General features: G+C 45.9%; 1 protein-coding gene across 1 annotated transcript in view; it reads right to left on the bottom strand.

The window, feature by feature from the left end:
* Positions 1-5,361: 5,361 nt before the first annotated feature.
* ZFAND3 (zinc finger AN1-type containing 3) overlaps positions 5,362-21,227 on the bottom strand; it is a 264,478-nt gene continuing 248,612 nt past the window's right edge. Inside the window, exon 6 of the mRNA XM_040351809.1 lies at positions 5,362-6,519. Within this exon, the coding sequence (XP_040207743.1) occupies positions 6,365-6,519 (155 nt within the window). The 3' untranslated portion in view covers positions 5,362-6,364. The remainder of the gene's footprint in view (positions 6,520-21,227) is intronic.

The raw sequence follows: 21,227 nt of genomic DNA, 5'->3' as shown, positions 1-21,227 counted from the left end.
CGGGCAAGCGTACGTTCGTGAATAGGCGTATCTCGCTGATTTACGCATTCTAGGCGTAAATCATCGTACACGCCCCTAGCGTCCGGCGTAAATAGTCAGCTAAGATACGACGGCACAGGCGGTCGTATCTTAGCTACATTTAAGCGTATCTCAATTTGAGAATGCACTTAAATATACGACGGCGCAGATTCGGAGTTACGACGGCGTATCTACTGATACGCCGTCGTATCTCTACATTAATCTGGCTAAGAGTCTCTATGATCGTCAGAGGCCGGGCGCGATGTTATGACGTCACTCTGCATTAAAAAAAACTGCGCTGCCTCAGCTAGGGAGCGGTGATCTTTTTTTTTATTTATTTTAGGCTTCCCAGCCTAGTGGGGTCTTATTGACCTCATATCTCACTGTATAGAGGACCTGTCATGTCATATTCTTATTACAAGGGATGTTTACATTCCCTGTAATAGGAATAAAAGTGATCTTTTTTTTTTTAAAGTGTCAAAATAAAATTTTTTAAATTAACAATAATAAAAAAAACATTTCTTTTTAAAGTGCCCCTGTCCCCGTGTGCGCTAACGCAGACGCAAACTCATACGCAAGTACCGCCCACATATGAAAACGGTGTTCAAACCACACGTGAGGTATCGCCGCGAACGTTAGAGCGAGAGCAATAATTCTAGCCCTAGACCTCCTCTGTAACTCTAAACATGTAACCAGTAATACATTTTAAAATGTCGCCTATGGGGATTTTTAAGTACAGAAGTTTGGCGCCATTCCACGAGCGTGTGCAATTTTGAAGCGTGACGTGTTGGGTATCTATTTACTCGGCGTAACTTCATCTTTCACATTGTGCAAAACAATTGGGCTTACTTTACTGTTTTTTTTTTTAAAGCATGAAACATTTTTCTTTCCCCAAAAAAACGTGTTTGAAAAATTGCTGCGCAAATACCGTGCAAAAATAAAAGTTGCAATGACCGCCATTGTATTCTCTAGGGTGCTAAAAAAACAAACATATATAATGTTTGGGGGTTCTATGTAATTTTCGAGCAAAAAAAAAAATGATTTTTACATGTAGGAGGAGCGAAGTGCCAGATTTGGTCTGGTTGTCAAGAGGTTAAGGCAGTTCTGAAAAAGAGAGTAAGGGCAAAAGGGGGTCCAACCCGATACTAGCAAGGTGTACCTAATAAAGTGGCCAGAAAGTGTATATGGTCCTTGTGAAGATCCCCTAAATGGGATAGCTTTGTTTGACATTATTTAACCGCTTAAGGACCGCCTCCTGCACATTTACGTCGGCAGAATGGCACGGCTGGGCACGTGCACGTACAGGTACGCCCTGTGCTAGTGCCCAGCCGTGGGTCACGGGTGCGCACCCACGACCCGGTAGGAAGCTCCGTGACCCGCTAACCCGATCGCCGTTGGAGTCCAGCGATCGGTCCCCGGAGCTGAAGAACGGGGATAGCTGTGCGTAAACACAGCTTCCCCGTTCTTCACTGTGGCGCCGTCATCCATTGTGTGTTCCCTGTTATAGGGAAACACGATCAATGACGTCACACGTCCAGCCCGCCCCCCCTACAGTTAGAAACACAGATGAGGTCACACTTAACCCATTCAGCACCCACTTGTGGTTAACTCCCAAACTGCAATTGTCATTTTCACAGTAATCAGTGCATTTTAAATGCATTTTTTGCTGTGAAAAGGACAATGGTCCCAAAAATGTGTCAAAATTGTCCGCCATAATGTCGCAGTCACGGAAAAAATCGCTAATTAATAAAAATGCAATAAAACTATCCCCTATTTTGTAAACGCTATAAATTTTGCGATTTTTTTTTACCAAAAATAGGTAGAAGAATACGTATCGGCCTAAACTGAGGAAAAAAAAAGTTTTTTTATATATTTTTGGGGATATTTATTATAGAAAAAAGTAAAAAATATTGCATTTTTTTCAAAATTGTCGCTCTTTTTTTGTTTATAGCGCAAAAAATAAAAACCGCAGAGGTGATCAAATACCACCAAAAGAAATCTCTATTTGTGGGTAAAAAAGGACGCCAATTTTGTTTGGGAGCCACGTCGCACGACCGCGAAATTGTCTGTTAAAGCGCCGCAGTGCCGAATCGCAAAACCTGGCCTGGGCCTTTAGCTGTCTAAAGGTCCGGGTCTTAAGTGGTTAAAAAGACCAGTGTGGTTGAACTCACAGGGGCAGATCCACAGAGAGAGTACGCCGGCGTATCTACTGATACGCCGGCGTACTTTCAAATTTCCCGCGTCGTATCGTTGTTTTGAATCCTCAAAACAACATACGACGGCATCTGGGTTAGATCTGACAGGCGTACGTCTGCGTACGCCTTCGTATCTAAGATGCAATTTTTCGGCGCCCGCTGGGTGGCGTTCCCTTAGTTTTCCACGTCAAGTATTCAAATGAGCTATTTCCGACGATCCACGAACGTACGAGCAGCCGGCGCATTCCTTTACGTCGTCTCTAGTCGGCTTTTTTCGGCGTATAGTTAAAGCTGCTATTTCGTGGCGTACTCAATGTTAAGTATGGCCGTCGTTCCCGCGTATAATTTCCAATTTTTTTTTGTTTTTTGCAGAAGTTGTTCGTGAATCGGGATGGACGTAAATTACGTCCAGGTCAAAACCAATGACGTCCTTGCGACGTCATTTCGCGCAATGCATGGCGGGACATTTAGGGACGGCGCATGCGTAGTTCGTTCGGCGCGGGGACGCGCTTCATTTAAATGACACGCCCCCTACCCGCCCCAATTTGAATTCCACGCCGTTACGCCGATTGAGATACACTACGCCGCTGTAACTTACGGCGCAAAATCTTTATGGATTCGAACCAAAGCCAGGTAAGGTACGGTGGCGTAGCGTATCTCAGATACGATGCGCCGGGGCAGATCTTTGTGGATCTGCCCCACAGTGTTTTTTTTTTCTCCCATATAGGTGGGGAAAGATTACATCAAAGAAAATTGACATATCTCCTATCGTAATTTTTTTCAAGCAGCCATTACAGTTTTCTTTATCCGAATCCCCCAAACACAAAAAAAAGCATTTTAAAAGGAAAATAAAAATAGCCAAAGCTGTCAAAATTCAATCTCATTTGTTTAATGTTTTTTTTTTTTTCTTTCAGAAGGAAGGGGAGAAAGAATAAAGTTACAAGAAGTTTTTTTTTGTTTTTTTTTTTAATATTTTTCTTTTTACAATGTTAAACTAAAACAGTTCTAGGCTACATGTGTTAAGTATATCTAGAACACAAAAAAATGGTTAAATAAGATTTTTTTTCTTTTTTTTTTCTTTTTAAAGATACAAGAAATTAAACTTTTTTTTATTTAATTATTTGTTTTTTCCTTACATTTAACAAACTTCACAGAACAGATACTGCAAAGGAACAACCCAATAAAATATCAGCATGTGGCAAACTGTCCGTAATCCACAATATTCGCGGTAGTGTTTGCTCTTCAGCCACCTTTTTTTTTTTTTCTATTTAACCTTGTGCCCAGAAAAATCGTAGAAACGAGGACGAGGCCTCTTATCTTCAATGTTAAAGGAAGTGGGGGGGGGGGGGGGGGGGGGAGTTGGGTTTCTAGGGGTCCTCTGAGTGCTAGGTATATAAACCTAATGAGGGAGTCTACTGGATTTATCTGTGAAAAACATAGTGGTTTTGTGGCCTTTATTATTATTTTTTTTATCCAAGACGGACAACCGCAGAAGATCCGTGGATCCCTCAAAAACTGTTGAGAGAAGGTTGTTTCCTGAAAGAAAACATGAAACTGAAAAACTCTTATTTGTGATAAAACAAAAATAAAAGGTGGGGATCACACAACCCTTCTTTTTTTTTAATCATGCTATATGGATACAAATAGTTGGTCACAGGTCAGAATTCTTCGGGACAAGCCATCAGCTCTCTTTAAAAAATAAAACTTTCCTAAAAACCACCTTACTCTCTTCTCTCTCTCTATCTTCCTTGAAACGACTGACAATAACTTAAAAAAAACAAACCACGACTGCAATTCCCTTGAGTGCGTAAGTGCAGACAGACGTGAAAAAAAAACGAAAACGGGTGTATGAATTCTTCGACAAGTTAAAAAACAGTCATTAGCGATTTACTAGCAAAGGGTGATTTTTAAACACGCATAAAAAAAAATGAATTTGTTTTTGTCAAAGTGCCGTCAATAATGAGGAACGGGATCACGAAAAAACGAAAAAAAAAAAAAAAAAACACAACAACTTTGATGTGAAACAGTCTTAGAGAATAGTGAGCTCGACTGAGCCTTTAAGACAGTAATAAAGGAGAGAGATACTCGTAAGGACCTCCTCTGAGATTCTTTTTATAAAAACTTCTTGGTAAGTAAAGGCTTTCTCTTCATTCTGATGATGGTCACCTTCACCCACCTTAAAAAGATTCTCTCTCTCTTGGGGATTGCATGGATTAAACCAGTCAGATCTCATTTAGGAGAGAGATACTCGTAAGGACATCCTCTGAGATTCTTTTTATAAAAACTTCTAGGTAAGTAAAGGCTTTCTCTTCATTCTGATGATGGTCACCTTCACCCACCTTAAAGATTCTCTCTCTCTTGGGGATTGCATGGATTAAACCAGTCAGCTCTCATTTAGGAGAGAGATACTCGTAAGGACCTCCTCTGAGGTTCTTTTTATAAAAACGTCTCGGTAAGTAAAGGCTTCCTCTTCATTCTGATGATGGTCACCTTCACCCACCTTAAAAAGATTCTCTCTCTCTTGGAAATTGCATGGATTAAACCTGTCAGATCTAATTTAGGAGAGAGATACTCGTAAGGACCTCCTCTGAGGTTCTTTTTATAAAAACTTCTTGGTAAGTAAAGGCTTCCTCTTCATTCTGATGATGGTCACCTTCACCCACCTTAAAAAGATTCTCCCTCTCTCTTGGGGATTGCATGGATTAAACCAGTCAGCTCTCATTTAGGAGAGATACTCGTAAGGACCTCCTCTGAGATTCTTTTTATAAAAACTTCTTGGTAAGTAAAGGCTTCCTCTTCATTCTGATGATGGTCACCTTTACCCACCTTAAAAAGATTCTCTCTCTCTCTTGGGGATTGCATGGATTAAACCAGTCAGCTCTCATTTAGGAGAGAGATACTCGAAAGGACCTCCTCTGAGGTTCTTTTTATAAAAACTTCTCGGTAAGTAAAGGCTTTCTTCTTCATTCTGATGATGGTCACCTTCACCCACCTTAAAAAGATCTCTCTCTCTTGGGGATTGCATGGATTAAACCAGTCAGCTCTCATTTACTACATACATTTTTTATTTATTATTTTTCTCCCGAGCCCCTTACAGATCTCCCACCCCCAAGCTGCATAGAGTCATGGCCGACTAGCCCTTTTTTTTTTTTTGTTTCACAAGCTTAACGTTGGAGGCGAAGGATTGTGAAAACTCTAAAAAGGAGGGGGTTGGATGTGGTTGTTCCTCAACAGTGTTACTGCATTTCGTTTGCTACAAATATGTCTGCCCCTCCCACCCCTCTTGATATAGGTATATCTACAGAAAGTGTAGCCTGTAGGCTTCAGCGTGGCTATTGTGCTGCAAGTTAGCCTTATTTGTCCACAAAGACCATCACTTGGCAAATTGCAAACAAAAGCCAATCAGGTTAAGGCTACCAGGGAGGTTGGGGGGGGGGGGGGGGGGGTGTGTGTCGTAGTCAGCTTTTGTACTGCTAAAGTCGCCTTCGTTGGTTGGCGAGTGAGCGATATGGCAACGATTCGTGTCCGACGAGAGGTTGATGAGAAGACAGCGAATGCCAATGTTTTTTTTTAAATTTGGTGGTACTTAAATAACCTGATAACCTGACTGGGAGGTCGTCCCTGCCCAATCAAATCCCTGATGCTGTTAATAGTAACACTCAAAACGCGCAATGCTATAAAGACAGAAGCGACCAACAGGATCTTTCGCTATCACACAACGATGGACGTAAAAACAAGAAAAATGTAGCGTTTAGTAATCCATGATCGGAATCTGTGTCAAAACAAAACAAAAAGTGAAGGAGATGGACCAGCGATAGAACAGTCTGGAAAACGACTTTTATGACTTTTTTTTTAAAACTGTAACGGAAAACATGAACATAGCGTTACCTATAACATTAAATAAACTTCTGGTGGTTTCATAATGGCCGGCGAGACGGCTGCCTGGCCAACATTTATCCACTACCATTCTTTCAAATTCTTTCATAGTACCTGCACAGTTTTTTTTTTTGTTTTAAAAATAAAAATAGGAAGGAACCTGACTGGCTGTAGTCTGTCACTTGCTCAGTAGTGAGAGCCTGCTTGACTTTGTCCTAAATAAGGCTAACATTAGTGAACTAAGAGAAACAGCATTTGGTTGGAGGTTGTGGCACTCAGGAACACCCTTCGCCGATGCGCTGGCAGGACCTGCCCACTTTGCGGTCTAGTTTCACCATCTTCATAATGGCCTCCTCGCGTCCGCGGCCCATGTGGTCGAATGTGCAGTCGTGCTGTTCCGGTAGGCGATGTAACATACAGAACACGTAACCTGCAGGAGGCAAAAAAAAAAAAAATAGGAGTGTTAGAACACAGACCCGTGAAATTAGGAAATAAATACAACAAAGCAGGGCTCGACAAACACCAATCGCCAGGTCGCATTGGCGCCTAGAATTAACGGCCTGGTGCCTGGGCTAGACTGCGGCAGGTGTCTTGTCCCCATGCAAGACCCCATTCCCCCCCCCACCTGGCGGGTGCGCGGACTAAGATGCTGATCCGGGCCAGTAATTGAGGCCGCGGCTTTGCGGCCTGCTGAAGCGAGGTGAACTGCTCGCTCTGTTGACTGAGGGGATTGCCCTTACATTGCTCATACTGCAGGGGAACTGGTGCCTTCTTCTGGTGGCCGGGGCTGCTACAAGCAGTCACTGGCTGCGCCGAGGGCTTCCCCTGCCTGATAACTGGGAACTGGGAACTGGTTGAAGGAGTTGCGGGCTTGATCTGGTGCCCATAACGATGAGCGGACAGGGATTGTGGGGCAGCTGGTTGGAACAGCTTTAGTTCCATTTACACACCCCTCCCCCACAAAGATGGAAACAGTTTTCTGTGTATATTTAAGATCAGTTATTTTGGTTATAGGAAAAAAATGGTGTTCGTTAAAAAAAAAAAAAACTGGCTCCTAACTTTTTTTAGCTGGCTCCTAGTTTCAAAGTAAATTTGTCAAGCCCTGCAATAAAGGAAGGTGTACGAGGGTTTGTGAGGACCACCTAAGCTCTACCTGGAATTGTCTGTGTGCAACATGGCTTGAATGGCTTCATTCCCAGGATTTATGGAGAACTATCAGTTGCCATAATGTATATCTGTTGGAGAGTGTTGCCAAATGCAGAGGAAAGCCCATGTGTAGGATGCATTCCCTAATGTGTTCCTCACAGATTTGCACAGGTTTAGGCCTCAAAATAGTGTGATGAATCATAACAGAGGGTAAGACCGGTGATCTGCCAATATGGTTCCGGCTATCAGGATGGTTCCTGTAAGGACTGCGCAGGCGCAATCCTTGCCGACGGAAATCTCCAAACCTCGGCCGGCATCCAGGGCGATGGGGAATTTGAGGAAAGTGGCCAGTCGCTCCGCTCGCTCGGCCTCCTGGCTCTTTTTTTTAACTTCCTCCAATCCACTGGGATGTTAAGGAATAAGCCTGGATGCCGGCCGAGGTTCGGAGATTTCCGTTGGCAAGGATTGCGTCTGCGCAGTCCTTACAGGAACCATCTGGATAGGGGAACAATACTGACAAGTCACCGGCACAGCCAGAGGAAGATGGGTCCAGTACCTCCTCACAAGCCTCACTGTGAGGAAGGCATTCAAACACGTCCTACACGTGGCCTTCTGATGTCCAACATTTAAAGACCTGAGAAAGGGAGTGAATTTGATTTTTTTTTTACTTTCTAAGTTATTCTCCCGATGAAGGGGGTTACTCGGAAATCTCAAAAGGTGTTGGATTTGTAATGGATACTGTGAATAATAAAATTTATATTTGGAACCCAATAGTTTTCTAGCACTCTCATTAATATACAGGGAGTGCAGAATTATTAGGCAAATGAGTATTTTGACCACATCATCCTCTTTATGCATGTTGTCTTACTCCAAGCTGTATAGGCTCGAAAGCCTACTACCAATTAAGCATATTAGGTGATGTGCATCTCTGTAATGAGAAGGGGTGTGGTCTAATGACATCAACACCCTATATCAGGTGTGCATAATTATTAGTCAACTTCCTTTCCTTTGGCAAAATGGGTCAAAAGAAAGACTTGACAGGCTCAGAAAAGTCAAAAATAGTGAGATATCTTGCAGAGGGATGCAGCACTCTTAAAATTGCAAAGCTTCTGAAGCGTGATCATCGAACAATCAAGCGTTTCATCCAAAATAGTCAACAGGGTCGCAAGAAGCGTGTGGAAAAACCAAGGCGCAAAATAACTGCCCATGAACTGAGAAAAGTCAAGCGTGCAGCTGCCAAGATGCCACTTGCCACCAGATTGGCCATATTTCAGAGCTGCAACATCACTGGAGTGCCCAAAAGCACAAGGTGTGCAATACCCAGAGACATGGCCAAGGTAAGAAAGGCTGAAAGACGACCACAACTGAACAAGACACACAAGCTGAAACGTCAAGACTGGGCCTAGAAATATCTCAAGACTGATTTTTCTAAGGTTTTATGGACTGATGAAATGAGAGTGAGTCTTGATGGGCCAGATGGATGGGCCCGTGGCTGGATTGGTAAAGGGCAGAGAGCTCCAGTCCGACTCAGACGCCAGCAAGGTGGAGGTGGAGTACTGGTTTGGGCTGGTATCATCAAAGATGAGCTTGTGGGGCCTTTTTGGGTTGAGGATGGAGTCAAGCTCAACTCCCAGTCCTACTGCCAGTTTCTGGAAGACACCTTCTTCAAGCAGTGGTACAGGAAGAAGTCTGCATCCTTCAAGAAAAACATGATTTTCATGCAGGACAATGCTCCATCACACGCGTCCAAGTACTCCACAGCGTGGCTGGCAAGAAAGGGTATAAAAGAAGAACAACTAATGACATGGCCTCCTTGTTCACCTGATCTGAACCCCATTGAGAACCTGTGGTCCATCATCAAATGTGAGATTTACAAGGAGGGAAAACAGTACACCTCTCTGAACAGTGTCTGGGAGGCTGTGGTTGCTGCTGCACGCAATGTTGATGGTGAACAGATCAAAACACTGACAGAATCCATGGATGGCAGGCTTTTGAGTGTCCTTGCAAAGAAAGGTGGCTATATTGGTCACTGATTTGTTTTTGTTTTGTTTTTGAATGTCAGAAATGTATATTTGTGAATGTTGAGATGTTATATTGGTTTCACTGGTAAAAATAAATAATTGAAATGGGTATATATTTTTTTTTTGTTAAGTTGCCTATTAATTATGCACAGTAATAGTCACCTGCACACACAGATATCCCCCTAAAATAGCTAAAACTAAAAACAAACTAAAAATTACTTCCAAAAATATTCAGCTTTGATATTAATGAGTTTTTTGGGTTCAATGAGAACATGGTTGTTGTTCAATAATAAAATTAATCCTCAAAAATACAACTTGCCAAATAATTCTGCACTCCCTGTATATGTGACATGTTTCCAATCTAGGCCGATTCCCTTTAAAAACATGTCAGTGATGGCGTGTAACGTTAGCAACCAAAAAGCATGCTGCAGCAATCAAAGGGACAATGACACACTCCACCCACACCATCATACAATGGGTACCAACGAGTCCCCCTTAATCCACATCTTAGACAGACATTCTGACTCCGCGATAAGCTATTCTCACCTGCTACACAATACACATTCCTTTAGTAAACATAAGTCAGACGTCTGACCTTTAGAGTGTGCTAACTCACAACACATATTTAGGTAGATTCAAAAAGAGTTAGGCCGGGTTATCAGTAGATAAGCCGACCTAACTCAGAATCTACGCCGACTTATGTTTAAGTGTATTCTCAAACAGAGATACGCTTAAACATATCTAAGATACGACGGCTTGCGCCGTCCTATCTTAGGTTGCAATATTGAGGCTGGCTGCTAGGTGGCGCTTCCATTGCGGTCGGCGTAGAATATGTTAATTAGTAGATACGCCGATTCACGAACGTATGCCCGGCCGCCGCAGTACATTTACGCCGTTTCCGTAAGGCATTATCAGGCCTAAAGTTATTCCATCTATTAGATGGAATAGTAATGTTAAAGTATGGCCGCCGTTCCCACTTCGATATTCAAAATTTTTACGTCGTTTGCGCAAGTCGTCCGCGAATAGCGATTTACGTCCATGTCGAAATCAATAAGCCTGTGCAGCGTACTTAGCCGCAATGCACACTGGGAAATGTAGGCGCCAGGCACATGCGCAGTTAAAAAAAACGTAGGGTCAAGCTCCATTAACATAAAACACGCCCCCCTTACACACATTTGAATTAGGCGCCCTTACGCCCGCCTGCTTTAGGCTACGCCGCCGTAACTTAGCAGGCAAGCACATTGTGAATCGTGTACTTGCCTAGCTAACTTACGGCGGCGTAGCCTAAACACGCTAAGCTACGCCGCCGCAAGTTTAGGCATCTCTACGTGAATCTACCTAATTATCATCAGTAGAACCTTTCACACAATACAGTGTTAATTAGCATCACACAATGAAATATCTTAGGAGCCAAACTTAATTAACACCTTAACAGTAAGTGTCCCCACATTGAATGAATCACACTATTATTGACCTGTTGGGTTCAGAATTAACCACATGTAATATTTCAAGATATCCTGCAATACATTGTGAATTATCCTTACTGTCCCATCTCATGTAATTCAAGATATAATTTCTCAGTCATCCTACGCCCCTAGTGGACATAGGATGACCCTAGACACAGGAGTCATTGGTGAAGCTGACACAGGAGTACCCTGCATCCTTCAAGAGCCTCTGTGTCCCACGGGCCATACCGTTACAGGGGGGTTGCTTGGAAATCTCAAAAGGTGTTGGCTTTGTAATGGATAATGTGAATAATACAATTTATATTTGGAACCCAATAGTTTTCTAGCACTCTCATTAATATATATGCGACATGTTTCCAATCTAGGCCGATTCCCTTTAACAACATGTCAGTGATGCTGGGTAACGTGTCACCATCCGACTAGAATAGTAGATTGGGGTTTCTTTCGGTTCTTCCCCTATTGAATACTCTCCGATTTTGAGCCCATTTCACTCTCATTGTAGACATCCCGATTTTTTGCATTTTTTTGTAGACCCCTTGATCCTGCCCCCATCTGCAGACCCCCTGATTCTGTGCCCATTCTACCTCCATTGTAGACACCCTAAATTTTTGTACCAATTCTATCGCTATTGTAGATCCCCGATTCCGTGCCAGTTCTGCCGCTGTTGCAGATCCCGTGATTTTGAACCCATCAGCCCTTATTTTCTGACCCCCCCCTTGATTACACGCAAATTCTGCCCCCCATTTGCAGACCCTATGATTTCGCACCCATTCTGCCCCCCTGCTGTAGACTCCCTTATTTTGCACAATGAATGCACAGATAGGATCAGTCATCAGCGGTTCTCATCATCTGCTCCGCATGCTACGTAGACTCATCCCCTTCATCCCGGAAGAGGACACGGCAGTAGTGGTGGGAACGATCATCAACTCAAGACTCGACTACGCAAACTCCCTCTATTTAGGACTACCAAAATACCAGATTTCACGTCTACAAGTCGTCCAGAACACGGCAGCGAGACTGGTAACAGGTAAAAAGCCGTGGTCTTGAGGTCCCTCCACTGGCTGCCCGTACAGGATCGGGTGACATTCAAGACACTCTGCCTCACCCACAAAATGTACACAGGGGAACGCTCCCCAATACTTAAGCGAGAAAATAAAACCCTACGTCACCAAGCGCGTTCTCCGGTCAACCAACCAAAACCTTCTCCAAATTCCTAAATCCTGCTACAAATCGAAGGGAGAACGCAGATTTTCGGTCCAAGGACCACGGCTCTGGAATGCTCTACCCACTACCATCCGCTTGGAGGAAACCATCAGGCCTTTAGGAAAAAACTAAAGACCCACCTCTTCTGAAGGACCGGTACGACTTTGGATGAAAAGCGCCTTGAGGCGATTAAGTTTGCATTTGCTGCGCTATACAAGTCAGTCACTCACACTCATTCTGCCCCCAAAAACAGACCCCCGATTCTGCATTCATTCTAACCCCTAACCTCCTGATTCTAATGCCCACTGCGCCCCCTGTTGATTCCGTACCCATTATACCAACATTGTAAGCCTCCTGATTTTGTACCCTTTTGCAGACCCCCTGATCTCGCACTCGTCACCCCCCCCCCCCCCATATCTGTCTGGAATCTGCATAGTGAATTAACACAACAGCAGCTAATAATGTTCAGGAGAAAATCTCGGAGAGGAATTACCAATACAGGCCGGCCTATAGAACCCGACAGAGCTATATATAACCCCCTCACTGAGTCCGACTCTGAAGGAAAAGCCATTTCCAAGGTTCCGGCGGTCTAATCTCAAACTTGTTTTTCTGCAAGAATCAAAATGAATTTCCCACACCTGGTAATGAAATGCAGGGAACACATTACAAGGCTCCCCGTCCGCCCGCACAAAATGTCAGCATGTTAACAGCGGCGGCGGGTTAGCGTTCTGCATACCAAAAGGCGGCCAATGCAAACAATAGGCTAATGCCTGGGCTGTAAATACAAGAATCTCAATCACTTACACGGCTTTCCAGCCGGCACCGACCACAAACGCAATCGGCATGCCAATAATTCTGCCGAGGGACAAAGGAGAACATCCGGGATAGAGACCAAGATATCAACCGGGAGTCCCAATAACAGAAGAAAATATCCGGGAGGGCGAGAATGACAGTGCAGGAAAAAAAACGCACCTTTCCACGTCCTCAAGCCAGGAAATGAGGGCGGGGCTCTACCCGACTTGCTGCAGCTTCTAATACACATGGTGAGAAGCTCACAGTGTGCGGTGAAATCAGAGGAAGCCATTTCAGTCCAGGAGAGGAGCCGGCACAACTGTGCTCCCCCCAGTCATATTCTCACCTGTGCTCCCCCAGTCATATTCTCACCTGTGCTCCCCCCAGTCATATTCTCATCTGTGCCCCCAGTCATATTCTCCATTGTGCTCCCCCCAGTCATATTCTCACCTGAGTTCCCCCCCAGTCATATTCTCACCTGTGCCCCCCAGTCATATTCTCACCTGTGCTCCCCCGAGTCATATTGTCACCTGTGCTCCCCCCAGTCATATTCTCACCTGTGCTCCCCCAGTCATATTGTCACCTGAGCTCCCCCAGTCATATTCTCATCTGTGACCCCAGTCATATTCTCACCTGAGCTCCCCCGAGTCATATTATCACCTGCGCTCCCCCGTCATATTCTCCCCAGTGCTCCCCCCAGTCATATTCTCACCTGAGCTCCCCCGAGTCATATTGTCACCTGTGCTCCCCCGAGTCATATTGTCACCTGTGCTCCCCCCAGTCATATTCTCACCTGTGCCCCCCAGTCATATTCTCACCTGTGCTCCCCCGAGTCATATTGTCACCTGAGCTCCCCCAGTCATATTCTCATCTGTGCCCCCAGTCATATTCTCACCTGAGCTCCCCCGAGTCATATTGTCACCTGCGCTCCCCCGTCATATTCTCATCTGTGCCCCCAGTCATATTCTCCCCAGTGCTCCCCCCAGTCATATTCTCACCTGTGCCCCCCAGTCATATTCTCACCTGTGCCCCCCAGTCATATTCTCACCTGTGCCCCCCAGTCATATTCTCACCTGTGCCCCCCAGTCATATTATCACCTGTGCCCCCCAGTCATATTATCACCTGTGCCCCCCCAGTCATATTCTCACCTGTGCCCCCCCAGTCATATTCTCACCTGTGCCCCCCCAGTCATATTCTCACCTGTGCTCCCCCAGTCATATTCTCACCTGTGCTCCCCCCAGTCAAATTCTCCCCTGTGCTTCCCCCAGTCATATTCTCACCTGTGCTCCCCCAGTCATATTCTCACCTGTGCCCCCCAGTCATATTCTCACCTGTGCCCCCCCAGTCATATTCTCACCTGTGCCCCCCAGTCATATTCTCACCTGTGCCCCCCAGTCATATTCTCACCTGTGCCCCCCAGTCATATTCTCACCTGTGCCCCCCAGTCATATTCTCACCTGTGCCCCCAGTCATATTCTCACCTGTGCCCCCCCAGTCATATTCTCACCTGCGCCCCCCAGTCATATTCTCACCTGTGCCCCCCAGTCATATTCTCACCTGTGCTCCCCCCAGTCATATTCTCCCCTGTGCCCCCCCAGTCATATTCTCACCTGTGCCCCCCAGTCATATTCTCACCTGTGCCCCCCCCAGTCATATTCTCACCTGTGCCCCCCAATCATATTCTCACCTGTGCTCCCCCCAGTCAAATTCTCCCCTGTGCCCCCCCAGTCATATTCACACCTGTGCTTCCCCCAGGCTTATCCTTACCTGTGCCCCCCCCCCAGTCATATTCTCATCTGTGCCCCCAGTCATATTCTCATCTGTGCCCCCAGTCATATTCTCCCCTGTGCTCCCCCCAGTCATATTCTCACCTGAGCTCCCCCAGTCATTATCTCACCTGTGCTCCCCCGAGTCATATTCTCACCTGTGCCCCCCCCCCCCCAGTCATATTCACACCTGTGCTCCCCCAGTCATATTCTCACCTGTGCTCCCCCCCCAGTCATATTCTCACCTGTGCTCCCCCCCCCAGTCATATTCTCACCTGTGCTCCCCCCCCCCAGTCATATTCTCAACTGTGCTCCCCCCCAGTCATATACTCAGTGGTATACTCCATGCACAAGTATATGTGAAGTTTTGAAATGGAAACAACCAAACTTTTATTTTCATCCAGATACTTGCTGTGGTGCTACAAGGACACCCAACTGTTTTATTTATTTATTTTTCAAAAGATTCTTTATTGTAGAAGACAAAGTTCCTGCAGTTTTCAAACTTTCACTTAATGATGAAGAAACAAAATAAATACTGAACAAATCCGTGTGGCAATGGTACAAAGAAAATAAAAGAAAAAAGCGGTCTGCAAGAGGAAGCGTAGAAGGTGCAATCTTCCAGCATGACCCTGAAGAACTACAATACATTATAAACTGTAATTATGTGTAAGAATAAAATTGTTTACTTCAATCCTACTCTTCGGTAAAGAATACATGCACAAAAAATATAAAAAAGTGATTTATTGAAGAATAACAGTGTTCTGTGTGTTGGGGTATGTAGTGTGGGGGCTGGGCATGGTGGTGGTATAGATCAATTATCTATCCTAGAGACCAGGGTCACCAAAGAGTCCATTAACCATTTGCCGTCCACATTTTTGTACGGAGGGTGGGGCTTGTCCATCAATGAACACACAGTAGTTGGAGGAGAAGGCAGGGAATGTCCATCAATGAACACACAGTGGTTGGAGGAGAAGGCGGGGAATGTCCATCAATGAGCACACAGTGGTTGGAGGAGAAGGCGGGGAATGTCCATCAATGAACACACAGTAGTTGGAGGAGAAGGCAGGGAATGTCCATCAATGAACACACAGTGGTTGGAGGAGAAGGCGGGGAATGTCCATCAATGAGCACACAGTGGTTGGAGGAGAAGGCGTGGAATGTCCATCAATGAGCACACAGTGGTTGGAGGAGAAGGCAGAGAATGTCCATCAATGAACACACAGTGGTTGGAGGAGAAGGCGGGGAATGTCCATCAATGAACACACAGTGGTTGGAAGAGAAGGCGGGGAATGTCCCATCAATGAGCACACAGTGGTTGGAGGTTAAGGTGGGGAATGTCTATCAATGAGCACACAGTGGTTGGAGGAGAAGGCAGGAAATGTCCATCAATGAACACACAGTGGTTGGAGGAGAAGGCGGGGAATGTCCATCAATGAACGCACAGTGGTTGGAGGAGAAGGTGGGGAATGTCCATCAATGAACGCACAGTGGTTGGAGAAGACGGGAAATGTCCATCAATGAGCACACAGTGGTTGGAGGGGAAGGTGGGGAATGTCCATCAATGAACGCACAGTGGTTGGAAGAGAAGGCGGGGGAATGTCCATCAATGAGCACACAGTGGTTGGAGGAGAAGGTGGGGAATGTCCATCAATGAACACACAGTGGTTGTAGGGGAAGGTTGGGAATGTCCATCAATGAGCACACAGTGGTTGGAGGAGAAGGCAGGAAATGTCCATCAATGACCACACAGTGGTTGGAGGAGAAGGCGGGTGAATGTCCATCAATGAGCACACAGTGGTTGGAGGAGAAGGCGGGAAATGTCCATCAATGAACACACAGTGGTTGGAAGAGAAGGCGGGGAATGTCCATCAATGAGCACACAGTGGTTGGAGGAGAAGGCGGGAAATGTCCATCAATGAACACACAGTGGTTGGAGGAGAAGGCGGGTGAATGTCCATCAATGAGCACACAGTGGTTGGAAGAGAAGGCAGGGGAATGTCCATCAATGAGCACACAGTGGTTGGAAGAGAAGGCAGGGAATGTCCATCAATGAGCACACAGTGGTTGGAGAAGGCATGGAATGTCCATCAACGAACACACAGTGGTTGGAGGAGAAGGCAGGGAATGTCCATCAATGAACACACATTGGTTGGAGGAGAAGGCGGGGGAATGTCCATCAATGAACACACAGTCGTTGGAAGAGAAGGCGGGGAATGTCCATCAATGAGCACACAGTGGTTGGAGGAGAAGGCGGGGAATGTCCATCAATGAACACACAGTGGTTGGAGAAGGCGTGGAATGTCCATTAATGAACACACAGTGGCTGGAGGAGAAGGCAGGGAATGTCCATCAATGAACACACAGTGGTTGGAAGAGAAGGCGGGGAATGTCCATCAATGAACACACAGTGGTTGGAGGAGAAGGCGGGAAATGTCCATCAATGAGCACACAGTGGTTGGAGGAGAAGGCGGGGAATGTCCATCAATGAACACACAGTGGTTGGAAGAGAAGGCGGGGAATGTCCATCAATGAACACACAGTGGTTGGAGGAGAAGGCGGGAAATGTCCATCAATGAGCACACAGTGGTTGGAGGAGAAGGCGGGGAATGTCCATCAATGAGCACACAGTGGTTGGAGGAGAAGGCGGGGAATGTCCATCAATGAGCACACAGTGGTTGGAGGAGAAGGCGGGGAATGTCCATCAATGAGGACACAGTGGTTGGAGGAAAGGCGGGGAATGTCCCATCAATGAGCACACAGTGGTTGGAAGAGAAGACAGGGAATGTCCATCAATGAGCACACAGTGGTTGGAGGAGAAGGCGGGAAATGTCCATCAATGAGCACACATTGGTTGGAGGAGAAGGCGGGAAATGTCCATCAATGAACACACAGTGGTTGGAAGAGAAGGCGGGGAATGTCCATCAATGAGCACACAGTGGTTGGAGGAGAAGGCGGGAAATGTCCATCAATGAACACACAGTGGTTGGAAGAGAAGGCGGGGAATGTCCATCAATGAACACACAGTGGTTGGAAGAGAAGGCGGGGGATGTCTATCAATGAGCACACATTGGTTGGAGGAGAAGGCAGTCTGATGTGTCCCCCGCAATGTCACAGTCCCACTAAAAATCGCAGATCACCGCCATTACTAGTAATAAAAAAAAAAAAGCTATAAAACGACGCCCTATTTTGTAGACGCAATGGCCCGGATTCACATACATCGGAGCATATTTATGCCACCGTAGCGTATCTCCTTTACGCTACGCTGACGCAGCGCAGAGAGGCAAGGACTGGATTCACAAAGCCAGTGCTGCCAAATCTGCGCTGGGTTTCCTAGGCGTAAGTGGGCGTGAGCAAATGATGTGCCGAGTCTCAGATACGTATAATGAATGGCGCATGCGCCGTCCCGTGGACGCATCCCAGTGCGCATGCTCAGAATCACGTCGGAACTACTCCCTAAGATACGCCAGATCACTGCCTATGGCTTAAACGTAACCTACGCCTGGTCATATTCACGTCCTACGTAAAATATGTCGGCTTGTGTTCCCTGGTGCAGCCCTTTGCATGGATGCTGCTTTATTGGGGATTACTTTACGCCGGACGTATGACTTTTTGCGCACTGCGTCGGACGGACGTACGTTCGTGAATCGGCGTATCTCCCTCATTTGCATATGTGAATAGAAAATCAATGGGTACGCCAAATACGTCCAGCGTAAATATGCGCCCACTCTACGCCGGCGTAGGAAAGTTACGTCGGATGAAGCCTATTTTCAGGCGTATCTTAGTTTCTGAGTCCGGCGCATAGATACGACGGCGCATATTTGCACTTACGCGGCGTATCTCTAGATATGTCAGCGCAAGTGCTTTGTGAATCCGGGCCTAAAACTTTTGCGCAAACCAATCAATAAACGCTTATTACGATTTTTTTTACTAAAAATATGTAGAAGAATACGTATTAGCCTAAACTGATGAAGACATTTTGGGCCAGAATCAGATACAATGGCGTATCTTTAGTTGGGTGTAGCGTATCCCATTTACGCTACGCCGCCGCAACTTAGACAGGCAAGTGCAGAATTCACAAAGCACTTGCTCCGTATGTTGCAGCGGCGTAGCGTAAATGGGCCGGCGTAAGCCCGCGTAATTCAAAGTAGGCTGGTAGGGGGCGTGTTGTATGGAAATGAATCGTGACCCCACGTAAATGACGCGCCTAACGAACGGCGCATGCGCGCGCATGCTCAGTATCACGTCGAATTTTCTCCGTAAATTACGCCGGCTCAAGGCTTAGTCGCCGTGAACGTAACCTATGCCCATCCCCATTCACGTACGACTTACGCAAACGACGTAAAATACAACGCTGTTCCGACGTCCATACTTTGCATTGGCTGCGCCTCATATAGCAGGGGTAACGTAAACGGCGTAGCGGGCGTAAGTACGTTTGTGAATCGGCGTATCTACCTCATTTGCATATTCTACACGTAAATCTACAGAAAGCGCCCCTTGCGGCCAGCGGAAATATGCACCCAATGCACGGCATAAGAGACTTACGTCAGTCGTATCTTGGCAACAGTGAGGCGTATCTGATTCTATGAATCAGGCACATAGATGCGACGCCTCACTTTCAGACTTACGACGGCGTATCAGGAGATACGCCGTCGTAAGTCCTTTGTGAATCTGGGCCTTTATTTTTAATTTGGGGGATAATATAGCAAAAAGTAAAAAATATTACTTTCTTTTTCAAAATTGTCGCTCTTTTTTTGTTCATAGCGCAAAAAATAAAAACTACAGAGGTGATCAAATACCATCAAAAGAAAACTATTTGTGGGAAAAAAAGGACGCCAATTTTGTTTGGGTGCAACGTCGCATGACCGCGCAATTGCCAGTTAAAACGATGCAGTGCCGTAAAAAAAATGGCCTGGTCATTAAGGGGGCAAATCCTTCCAGGGCTGAAGTGGTTAAAGAGGGGAGCATAAGCTATCGCCGTTCTTGACTACGGCTTCCACATGCCCAAACAGGACTAATCCAATAAACGACAAAGGGCTAGATTCAGAGAGAGTTACGCCGGCGTATCAGTAGATCCGCCGTCGTAACTCTGAATCTACGCCGTCGTAAATTTAAGCGTATTCTGGAAACCAGATACGCTTAAAGTAGGCTAAGATACGAGCGGCGTAAGTCTCCTACGCCGTCGTATCTTAGGGTGCATATTCACGCTGACCGCTAGGTGGCGCTTCTGTTGATTTCCGCATAGAATATGCAAATGAGCTAGATACGCCGATTCAGAAACGTACGTGCGCCCGGCGGAATTTTTTACGTCGTTTGCGTAAGGCTTTTTCCGGCGTAAAGTTACTCCTGCTATTTGAGGCATAGCCAAGGTTAAGTATGAACGTCGGGACAGCGTCAAATTTTTTGTCGTTTGCGTAAGTCGTTCGCGAATAGGGCTTAGCGTAAATTACGTTCACGTCAAAAGCATTGACTATTTGCGACGTGATTAGGAGCATGCGCACTGGGATACGTTCGCGGACGGCGCATGCGTGGGGTCATGTTTTATTTACATAAAACACGCCCACCTCTTCACATTTTGAATTAGGCGCGCTTACGCCGGCAGATTTACGCTACGCCGCCGTAACTTAGGGCGCAGGTTCTTTGTGAATACAGAACCTGCCTCACTAAGTTATGGCGGCCTAGCGTATCTGAGATACGCTACGCCCGCACAAAGTTACGGCGGGCTATCTGAATCTAGCCCAAAGTCGGCAACCAGGTGAGTGTTTCAGCTTACAAAGGCCTTAGTCATAGCTATGACTAAGGCCGTTGTAGGCTGAAACACAGTAGTGTTTGTTTTTGTATTGGCACTTTTTACCTTATATGATGAAATAAAGAGAAAGACATTTTTTTTTTTTGCCACTGGTTGCTGACTTTATTGTTAAAAAAAAAAAAAGCACAAATTGGGAGAGATGAATTGTTGGCCAAGCTCGTCTCTAATGTTCTAAGTTACAGACAACCACTAGGGGGAGACTTTACACATCTGATTAGAAAAAGTGAAAATCATTTTGGGTTACAATAAAGTCAACATGTGACTGCAGCGTCCTCTTATGACTCCCTCAGTAGCGTGCTTCTACCGCTGCCAATATACGATCGGTCTAATGCGATTTCGTGGGATTTCAACAAGTAGATCTGGAGACGTCCTTCGCGGCAGCTTCAATATATTAGGTAAAAAAAAAAAAAAAAAACATTTTATTTTCTATTTTCTGAATTGCTTGAAATCACTTCAAGGCACACTCGCCGTTATATTCAGGTTACGATGCACACAGCTGCCGGCGAGGGGGTGCGCGGTAAATTGTGTCCAGGCCGCGCGCGGCACACCATCGCCGTGGGTGGACGGGGAAGCGCGGTTCTCAGTTCAGTCACGTATGAATGGTGCCTCGTTCTCCGGGAGAAGGCCAGGCTGAGAGCTATATTGGATAGACACACACTGATCGCCTCGGCGCTGATTTCGCAAACAAACTGCCTTTTAACTCTGCTGGTCCAATTTTCCGTTGCAGTTTCAATTTCGCCGGCTTCTTAAGTGCGCGACTAGTGGGTGGCTCTCTCAATCTAAAGTCACCTTCCAGCTCAGGGGGGGATAGAAAAAAGGGAAAAAATACAGAATAGTGTAGCCGAGGAGGAGGAGGAAAATAAGCTCAGCAAAAACATCTGAATGAAATAGGCTGCTGGCAATAAAACAAAGCGATTAATAAAATACATGGGGGGTG

This window comes from Rana temporaria, chromosome 4 (assembly GCF_905171775.1).
Source record: "Rana temporaria chromosome 4, aRanTem1.1, whole genome shotgun sequence".
NCBI lineage: Eukaryota > Metazoa > Chordata > Amphibia > Anura > Ranidae > Rana > Rana temporaria.
The sequence above is the reverse complement of the archived record's forward strand: the minus strand, read 5'-3'. Positions and strand labels throughout refer to the sequence as shown.